The 10,488-nt window shown below is 50.6% G+C and overlaps 1 protein-coding gene across 1 annotated transcript in view; it reads left to right on the top strand.

The window, feature by feature from the left end:
* Positions 1-1,193: 1,193 nt before the first annotated feature.
* Positions 1,194-10,488, top strand: part of IMPA1 (inositol(myo)-1(or 4)-monophosphatase 1) — a 13,023-nt gene continuing 3,728 nt past the window's right edge. The window contains exons 1-7 of the mRNA XM_006759126.2: positions 1,194-1,771; positions 2,180-2,294; positions 2,860-2,993; positions 4,535-4,639; positions 6,194-6,239; positions 8,620-8,728; positions 9,999-10,107. Of these exons, the coding sequence (XP_006759189.1) occupies positions 2,232-2,294; positions 2,860-2,993; positions 4,535-4,639; positions 6,194-6,239; positions 8,620-8,728; positions 9,999-10,107 (566 nt within the window). The 5' untranslated portion in view covers positions 1,194-1,771; positions 2,180-2,231. The remainder of the gene's footprint in view (positions 1,772-2,179; positions 2,295-2,859; positions 2,994-4,534; positions 4,640-6,193; positions 6,240-8,619; positions 8,729-9,998; positions 10,108-10,488) is intronic.

Genomic DNA, 10,488 nt, shown 5'->3' with positions numbered 1-10,488 from the left:
GAGTGTGGTGGGAAAAAGACAACACAGGAAATGAAAAGGGATGCCAACATGGCCTATGGACGGATGGAGGTGGGAAAGGCCGTGGGGGGAGCAGGGAAGGTGCAGTCATATCAAGGCAGGAACCACCAGGACCACGCATTCTGAAAGAGGAGCCCACGTCACGGTGGCTTTTCAAATCTACCCCCTGTAGCCACAGATGGGGTGTACATTTTACCAACAGGGTTCCCAGCTCCTTTGGAGGGATTTCAGAGATGGACTTGCAGTGGTTCTCAACCTGTGGGTCGCGACCCCTGAAAATACATCCTGCATATCAGATATTTACATTACGACTCATAACAGGAGCAACATTACAGTTATGAAGTAGCCACGAAAATTTGTGGTTGGGGGTCACCACAACATGAACTGTATTAAAGGGTCGCGGCATGAGGAAGGTTGAGAACCACTGCAAGGTGTCAGCCAACCACCAGGGGCCCTGGGACTCGGGTTTAAACCTAAATCTGGAGCTGATCTGCCCCTCTCCACCACCACCGCCCTCCACCCCCCTGCCCTGCAGGAGGATGGGTGGGTGCTCACACCCGTCCTCCAGACCTGCACCGGCCCCTGCTCTCCCGCCTCCGCCCTCCCTTCCCTTGGATGCAGCTGTCCCTTCCCAGTGCCCTGCACTGTGCTAGTTACTGGTAATGCCTGTTCACTTGTCACGCCCTCAGGGAAACGCCATCCGAGACGGGGAGCTGGTCAGAGCCCGTTCCCTGCTTCTCATGGCTCCTCACCTTGTCTCATCCATGACGGTGCAGGTAGCCCGATGGCGATGGTTTGATGACGGTGCAGGTAGCCTGATGGTTTGGTCCCTATCTGAGTCCCCACTAGGCAGCCGTGGGAACCGCCATGCAGGGCACAGCACACCGTATTCAGCAAGTAGTTGGGGGTGGTAAACAAACCATACTTCTGGGGGTCCTTTCTGGGGGAGGGCCCCCAGGAGAAATGGCGGGTTTGGTGGCGGAGGACTGACTGCATGGTCAGTGCCATTGCACGGGGAGAGGGTGGCTGGAGGACAGGAAGGGGGGTAAATAGGAAAGGAAGAAAAAGGGTTTGCAATCAGCTCCTGGAGCCCCTCAGCAGTTACTGTAAAATTGTAAATTTTTAAACTGCTTTTCCGGGAAGAGAGCCCCTAGGGAAGCAGCTGGGGTCTGCCTGCCTTCCCTCCCCTGCGCACTGTGCAGGCTCCCCACGGCCCCGGGGGAAGCTCTGGCGGTTGTTCCCGCTGTGAAGGTGACGCAGTCCGGTGGCTCTGTCATGATGCGTTTCTGAGTCCGAGCTTGAAGGCCTCCCTGCCCAGGGACACACTGCGGAGCTCACCCTGCCCGGGCGGGCGGCTCTGGTCCTCTCTGCACCGTCAGTGGACAGCTGGGCAGCAAATATGTTGTGTGTTTTTCCTCTGAAACTCAGGGAGAGAAGTTTCCTTTTTGCTTTATTATCATTTTTAGTCCTGGAATTTTCGCTCCGGGCCTGCGAGGGCCTCCTCTTGGTGTAGGAGATACACCTCCGTCCAAGCTGGGACGCCATTCCTCCCGCCCTCCTGGCTGGGATCACTAGTGAGGCTCATCTGTCATCTGCTTGGAGGGTGCCATTTCTTTCTTTGGCTTGTGAGGAGAGATCGTCCTGCGTGCTCTGGGCGCGTGGCGCTCCCTCAGCGACACCTGCGCTAGCAGAGACCAGACCGGTCTCTGAGCTGAACTGTGCCGCCAACTCCCAAACGAAGCAAGATGGGCGGGTGAGGGGTGGAGGGAGCTTCTGGTCTGTGGGCCTTGATGCCTTCAGCTCAAAGTGATACCCGTGCAGGGTGCACGTTTAGGGGAGACTTGTTCTGAACCCCTATCTTTGAAAATGTCCCTGTGTCCTTTCTCCTCCATTTTCCAAGCCACGGTTGTTTTAATGTGACAAGATATGGGCACTTTGGGAGACACTTTTGTATTTTTTGTTATGAAGAATGTTTCTGCAATAGAAGTGGAGTCATTTAGGAAAAAATGGGGTTTTTTTTTTTGTTTTGTTTTTTTTTCACTGGATCTACCAGTTAAGCTTGGGAAAAAATGGAACTCTAGATTCAGGAGGGGAGAGAATCCTGAATGAAAGGACGTTGCTAATTGAGATGGACTTGTGAACTATCTGTTTTGTTGTTCAGACTCAGAGATTCGGCACGACTCTGTCCTGATATGCATTAGACCTGTTCGAAGATGGCTGACCCCTGGGAGGAGTGCATGGACTACGCGGTGACCCTGGCAAGGCGAGCTGGAGAGGTACGGCTGCCATCGCATCCCAATGCCGCCACTCACCGATGCCGCCATGTCCCCGATGCCGCCATGTCCTCAATGCCGCCATGTCCCCAATGCCACCATGTCCTCAATGCCGCCATGTCCCCGATGCTGCCATGTCCCCGATGCCATCACTCACCAATGCCGCCATGTCCCCAATGCCGCCATGTCCCCGATGCCGCCATGTCCCTGGGGCCGCCACTCACCAATGCTGCCATGTCCCCAGTGCCGCCATGTCCCCGATGCCGCGGGTTAAGCACCTGCATTGCTTTTCATTTCACTAAACACTGTGCATGGAAAGAATACTCCAATTTTGTGTCATTAACTTTTGGGGATGACAGTTGTGGATCTAAAATAGGATGTAAGATGCTATGATTTTGTACCTAGAAGGACATAACCACTAAAGGTTTATTTTGTAAACCTTGTGATAAGAAAATTTTAAGGATATCATTTAAGACAGACTGAATGTCTTACACCATTTTTCTGTTTCATTTTAGCTTGATTTAAATTTACTTATGCTTTTCTATTTCCTTACTAAACAAATTTCCAGGTGGTTCGTGAAGCTCTGAAAAATGAAGTGAATGTGATGATTAAAAGCTCTCCAGCTGACTTGGTAACTGTGACTGACCAGAAGGTTGAAAAGATGCTTCTCTCTTTCATAAAGGAAAAGTACCCCTCACACAGGTGCGTCTCACTGCCACTCCAGGTGATACAAAGGGACCTGCTTGGAGTCAGTACCTGAGGCAGCAGTGCTGACCTAGACAGAAGTTGACTGTAGTTCCCTTAACCTGGAAGGGAGTGCCTCCAGAGGGTGGCAGGCGGGCAGCCCTGGGAGGGGGCGGGCAGGAGTCAGGGAGGGAGGTCGGGCAGGAGCCAGGGAGGAAGGGGGACCTGGACCCCCAACAGGAGCCACGGCTGCTGAGGCACCGGTTGCCTCGCTCTTGACTCTGATTTCGCAGTCGCTTACGATTACAGGTCCTGGGCAGGGCCACCAGCCAGGAGGGATAAGGGGGGTGTTTGGGTGAGGGAAGCCGATGTGAGAAAGGTCTGCTACAGGCGTGATTTAGGTCAGTTTTGTTCTCTATCGCCGACTCTTCTGCGTGGTAGCTTTGGGACCTGAAAGAAACCACCAGAGTGAGGGCTCTCGCAGGCACAGCCAGAGCAGGACTGTCACCACTTTAGGTCTTAGTGCTGCCGTTCTCTGCCTCTTCCCAGTCCTGTGTGTTAAAGCCTGTGCACCTCCTCTCAGAACGCGCTGTGCAGCTAGGAGACAGAAGATGATGAAGTGATGGTTAGGAGAGCTCACTGCCGAGTAAGGGAAAAGATAAAACTGGAAGTAGGGAAGAGCGAAAGCAGGGAGCTCGGGCTCCACTTCCGGAATCCCCTGAGATTTGTCGCACAGCGTGTCTGGGGAAGACAGGTACTTTTGGTGGGCGACTTGCCTTCTTGCTGACTTATCTCATGTTCTGTTTTACTTATCTATTGCTGCAAAGCAAATTACCCTAAACATTAGCAGCTCTAGACAACAAACATATCAGAGTTTCCTAGGTTCAAGAATATGGCAGTAGCTGAGGGCAGGGTCTCATGACACTTGGGAACCCGTGGGTCGGGGCCGCAGCCACCTAAGGCCTGCATTGGGCCGCAGGATCCATTTAGTTGGGTGGTTGCGGGTGACTTCCCTGCCTCCCGAGGTCTGCGGGCAGCTCCCCTCAGTTCCTCGCCACGTGGCCCCCCTCAGAGCAGCTGAGCACGGATGGCCTGCTTCCCCAGGCATGGCAGGGACGGGGAGTAGAGTGGGTAAGACGAACCACAGTGCGTGCTGTGAGTGGGTCCTCAGGGTGGCACATTGGCACTTCTGCTTCATTCTGTTGCTTAGAAATGAGTCACTAAGTCCAAGTTCACACTCGAGGCCCGAGCATTAAGCCTGCCTCTGGAAGAGAGGAGGATGAGAGACCTGGGGGCATCTTTTTAAAACCATCACATGGTTTGTACCAGCGCCCTGTGCACGCCCGCGCCTTCGCTCACCCGGCCCTGCGTTGCAGGTTCCAGTACTGCTTGTCGGGTGACTTGGGAAGTAAGTGAAGCTTGCCCACTCCGTCCCCCTGGAGGAAGGCCCGGGATGGAAGAGTGCTGTGTAGGCTTGTATGTTTGCTGTGACCGTAGCTAAGGGAATGTTAAACCTGGAACTTGGGGAAAATGGTGTAAAGAGTCATTCTTGCTTTTAGTTTCATCGGTGAGGAATCCGTGGCTGCCGGGGAGAAAAGTGTCCTCACCGACAACCCCACGTGGATCATCGACCCCATTGACGGAACAACTAACTTTGTGCATAGGTACGAGCGGGTGTTTGCACTGAGGGGACCTTTCGAGTGCTCCGTTCACGAACAATCATACTTTAGAAAATCGTGTAATTTGTAAGCTGTGTTAGGAGACTTCATCACGTATAGCAGCAGTGATGAAATATTGCTGGTGGGACTTGTGCGACCCAGCGGCCTGCTCACTTCTTTTCCCACCGAGAGAGCAAGTGCAATATAAGCCAGCGCCGTGCTGCTCTGAGATCAGCTAGGGAGCTCTGCAGCCCCACTGCAGTGCTGTCGGTGCCGCCTTCAGTCCAGTCGAGGAAGCTTAGAAACAGCATGGGTTTTAGGGTCAGCACTCTTGGGCTTGAGCAGGTGTTTTTATAGGCTTTGCGACCTGGGCAAGTTCCTTCACCTTTCTAAGCCTCAGATGCTTATCTGTGAAATGAATATATTATTGGTGCCTGCCTCATGGAACTGTGGGGACTCGATGAGTGGTACACAGACGAAAGGATGCTGTACAGGGCCCGGGACACAGGCCTGGCACACAGGGTCAGCACACAGGGCCCGGGACACAGGGTCGGCACACAGGGCGTGCATGGGAGAGAGCCCATTGCCGGTGAGTGAATATGAGCAGCCTCGCTGGGTGGGATCAGGGAGTTGCCCTGTGGCTGCGCATACCTGTAGGGACACAGAATTGTTTATATTGAAAAACAAGACCTAGACTCTGTAGGTGATGGATAGGGATGTGGAAGGATGCCCCTGGGATGTTGTAACCGAGAGATTATAATGCAGTGTATATAAAATGGTCTCATTTTTGTTAAAATAAAAGCTATTACATATTTCCAAAAATTTTTATTTTTAACTAAAGGCCTGATGCACAAAATTCATGCAAGGGGCTCGGCCCTCCCAGCCCTAGCTTCATCCGGAAGGTCGTCCAGTCTAATTAGCATATTATGCTTTTATTATTATAGATAATTATATTGAACCCATTTTGTCTTTTCTTTATCTTGGTTCTCTTCTGAGTCAGAAATTACCACCCCTGTCTTCAGACTGCCATGCAGCCATAGCAACCATGTGGCTACCAGTCACCTTGCAGGTGTGAGGCTCCGGGTGGGGTTCGAGGGAGACAAGTAACAGTGTATTCTGTGCAGGTCACGCCTGTGTTTACAGGTCCGGGCTCGGGGAGAAGTGACCACAGAAAAGAGACTTTTTAGCCGTGGTCAATGTAAAGTCTCTTAAAATTTTTTTTTTGTTTTTATTTTTTGAAAAAATACCGTACATCATTACTATGTTTGTGGTATTCGACATTCAAAAGATATGAAATGGCGTGCAGAGCGAAGAGCCTTCCCATTTCTGTCCCTGGTTTCTCAGAGCTGCTCGCTGCCGCAGGAGTCCCCTGTGCCTCTGCATCTGTGTCCCCGAGCCCCAGCCCATGTACACGAAAGGTTGCTTACTGTACACACCACTGTGGGGCAGCAGAATGAGACTATGTGAAAAATGTTATAAGCAGCGATATTGTGAAAAAACGTATTTATTGAAAATAAGTCCTATCTTGGTAAATTTGTGTGTGTGTGTGTTTTTTTTAAGGTTTCCTTTTGTGGCTGTTTCCATCGGCTTTGTTGTCAATAAAGAGGTACGCTGTTTAATTATGGCTGGTAACATGCCTTGCTGTCCTTTCTGAGAAAGAGTAACTGTCCATAGTACGCACAGGTTTGTCTCTATTCAATTTATACAGCTGCATTGTTGCATCATCATGGTACTTTTTCCAGTGAAGAACATTTAATGTTTTTTTTTGAGCAGTGGGAGTTTTAAGGAAGAAATACACACACTGATTTAGTCACCGCTGCATATGTGAGAGTCAGGTGGTTACAGGGAGAGTGGGATTCCAGCGAGCACGCGTCCGTGGGTGTTGGTGGAAGTCCAGGGCCCGGGTGGAAGAGCAGAGTGTCGAACCCGAAGCCGCTGTGTGCAGGCCCAGCAGAGCAGAGTGTAGCTCGGGCATCGCCACGCTGCGTGGCTGCTTATTGATAAACAGTGAGTGATGTTCCTGTCATCTGTGGACCTGCCTTCACGGGGCTTGTGATGGATTGATCAGCATGGACACGAGAGTTAAGAGTCGCTGGAAATGGAAACACAAGTTAGTGCAGATGAAATGAGCCACAGGCTGTGAGCCGTGGGAACGTGCGAAGGAGCTGAGTGAGCGAGCTCACCCTGCACGGTGTGCGGTCCCGCCCTCGACTCCAGTCAGCGCCAGTTAATGTGGGACAGGTGGGATCCTGTGGTGGGGGCTGAAAACCTACCGCGAAAGTGTGAGTGGGTCCAGGTGTTTGCCAGGAGGGGTCTGAGGAGATTCCTAACAGGAGGGTCTTAACATTTGATGGAGTGGTTTGGGCCTTGGAAAGTGAAGAAAAGGAGTGCGTTTCCATCAGAAAGAACAGCTTGGAGAAGAGCCTGGTGTGGGGGAGCCGTGAGGGGCTGTGTGAAGCCGTGGGCGTGGCCGGGAAGGCCAGGGAGAAGCTGGTCGTGGAGGTCTGTGAGGCTGTGGCCTGTCTGCACCAGCATTGAGGTTTGGTTTGGGGGTGTGTGTGTGTGTGTGTGGGGGGCGGGCGGTCAGGAGAGGTGTCTAAGGGCAGAGTTACAGTTGTTTGCAGCCGTGTCGGGATTCTGAACTCAGACAGTGCAGTGAGAATAGCTGAGGAAATACCAAAACCAGGAAGTGTGCTCCAGACAGAATCTGAAGGAGGAGCCCTGGCCAGTGTTCTCAGTGGTTAGAGCGTCGGCCCCAGCACCGCAGGGTCTGGGGTTCCATTCCTGGCCCAGGGCACGTACCAGGTGGGGCATGTATGGAAGACAACCAATCAGCGTGTCTGTCACATCGACGCCTCTCTCTCCCCTTTCTCCCCCTCCCTCCCCCTCTCCTCCCCCCTCCTTCCCTTCCTCCCTTCCACTCTATAAAGAAAAAAAAATCACAGGATTAAAAACATACTTTGAAGGAGAATGGGGAAGGATGGAGGTGTGATCAGGTGCTGATCCTAGGAGAGGGTCTTACTGTGATGGTGGAGTGGATGGAGCCACAGTGCCAGTGGTAGTTGATTTGTGGGCTGTAGGACAGGGGAGAGCTAAAAGGGACGGAGAATGGAAAACACTGATGTACACAACTTTCAAAGATTGAGCGAGAAGAAGGTCCTAAGAGAAGTGACACGCCCACTGGTTAGTGAGTGAGGTGGGGACTGAGTTCTGGGGAAGCGCACAGCCTCCGGATTCCTGGCTCCGTCTCGGAGGAGGCAAGTGGCCCGTGGAGTTCATAACCGTCTCTCTGCGGGGCTTTCGGAAGAATGCGTGGTCAGGGCAGAGGCCAAACTGTAGTGTGTGACGGGATGGGGAGAGGCGGAGTATAGACAGCTCTTTGGGAGGGAAGGGGAAAGAAGGAACATTTTAAAGGTTTTGTAGGGAGGGGGAGCTTAGTGCAGAGGAAGCAGAATCTATATTCCAGAGGAGGGAGCAGCAGGGAGCAGTAGGAGGGGGAGCAGCCACACAGGAGGAAGGATTGGCCCTGGAAGATAGGCAAGCTCTGTCCTCTGGGCGAGAGGGAGGGGGGCCACGTGGGGACTGCGAGGGTTCTAGATTCTGCGACAGCTTCCCTCCGATGAAGCTAGACCAGTGATGGTGAACCTATGACACGCGTGTCAGAGGTGGCACGTGAACTCATTTTTTTGGTTGATTTTTCTTTGTTAAATGGCATTTAAATATATAAAATAAATATCAAAAATGTAAGTCTTTGTTTTACTATGGTTGCAAATATCAAAAAATTTCTATATGTGACACGGCACCAGAGTTAAGTTAGGGTTTTTCAAAATGCCGACACACCGAGCTCAAAAGGTTCGCCATCACTGGGCTAGAACTCTGCCTTCTCAGTGTCCCCCGTGTGACCATTTGCAAACATTACCTGTCCGTGTGCCGGACTTCCCTGTTGCTGAGGTGAGCATCACCAACACCCAGGTTTCCGCCTGCAGATGGAGTTTGGAGTTGTGTACAGCTGCGTGGAGGACAAGATGTACACGGGCAGGAGGGGCAGGGGCGCCTTCTGTAACGGCCAGAAGCTGCAGGTCTCCCGGCAGGAAGGTAGGCTCACCGTGGGGGCGGCGCTAGCATCCGCTCCTCTTCTGTGGTTTTGAGTGTTAACTGACTCATAAATGGTGTGTATTTTCTCTGCTGTTTGCTCGCACTGGAGTTTGAACGTGGTGGTGGAAGCGGGAAGCTGGTGGAATTGAGCAGACCACACTTCGGGACAGCGCTGCAGGGCTGGGGACGGAGTTTATGGCGCTTTACTGCAGCCACTGCCTCGCGGATTCTTTGTAGACTCGCTCTGAGCTGATAGCGTTGGTACCATTAGGCAGTAAGTCAGGGAAAGTGTGTTAAATTTAGGAATCACTAAAACTGACGCATGCACATTTAGTAAGAGCTGGATGATTGACAGTTAAGCCTTCTCTCTGCATGACAGCTGAGAGGGTTTGAGGACCTTTTCCCCATAAGCCACGCCCAGCTTTTTTCAGTTTGCATATCAGATTTTCTTAAAAATATATTTTATTGATTTTTTTTATAGAGAAGAAGGGAGAGGGATAGAGAGTTAGAAACATTGATGAGAGAGAAACATTGATCAGCTGCCTCCTGCACATCCCCTACTGGGGATGTGCCCACAACCTAGGTACATGCCCTTGACCGGAATTGAACCTGAGACCCTTCAGTCCGCAGGCCAACGCTCTATCCACTGAGCCAAATTGCTTAGGGCATGCACATCAGATTTTTAAGTGCACCAAGAACTTAAAGATACTTGCAAAACCATCTAAGTTCAGAATCCTCCCACACTGTTATAAGTTTTCTCCTTAAACACTTAATTTGAGAGCATTTATTTCATTATCTTTTTATTGAACTCTAAGACCCGAATGTCAAGACATTAATGTGTGAAAAATGTGCATCTCAGAATTGAAGGAGTGGTTGCTTTCCTACCAGCAACTCTTCCCCTCTTTATAATTATTCTGCTCTACAGTATTTAGTTAAACCGTGTGATTAAATATTTAAGGTATTTGTTTATTTCCCACTAAAGCTATTATGTAAGCAGGTAAGTTGGTTATATTCTGCATTTTGGAGGGATGGTCTAAGAAGCTAGACTCTTATAAAATGACCACTGAGGGATAACAAATGTATCCGTATTTTAATATTTAAAGCCTTAGAAGTAAACAAATTTGATACAACTAGGAAGAGGGCTAAGAATGTCCTGTTTTGCTCTGAATCACAAGTGTTAATTTTTTTTATCAGAATTCTTATCATTAAATGAGTGATTTTTTTTCCTCTAATTTCTAAACGAATGATTTTTGAAGTCATTTCCCTTTAGATGTCACCAAGGCACTCCTGGTGACAGAGCTGGGCTCCTCCCGGACGCCGGAGACCGTGCGGACCGTCCTCGCCAACATGGAGAAGCTGCTCTGCCTCCCCATCCACGGGTAGGTAGGCTGTGCTCCCAGCTATGGGCAGCACGGCGATTTCCTTGTAGCTGTGAAATGTTCATACTGGACATGGGATCAGTACCATAATTCTAATTTTCTAATTCAACTTGAAAAACTTTTATTTGAAAATAATTTAAAACTTAACAAAATTTGCAGAAATAAAATAATGCAAAAAGACAACAGTATATCCTTTGCCCAGTTCACCTATCAATATGTTACCCCGTGTGTTTTACCCTTTTACACACACCTTTTCCCCCTGAACAGTCTTAAGGTAAATTACTTACAGCATAGGTCTTTATCCCTAAACTAGAGGCCAGGTGCATGAATTCATGCACCAGTGGGGTCCCTTGGCCTGGCCTGTGGGATCCGGCCGCAACC

Source organism: Myotis davidii, unplaced genomic scaffold, assembly GCF_000327345.1.
Source record: "Myotis davidii unplaced genomic scaffold, ASM32734v1 scaffold14, whole genome shotgun sequence".
NCBI lineage: Eukaryota > Metazoa > Chordata > Mammalia > Chiroptera > Vespertilionidae > Myotis > Myotis davidii.
The sequence above is the reverse complement of the archived record's forward strand: the minus strand, read 5'-3'. Positions and strand labels throughout refer to the sequence as shown.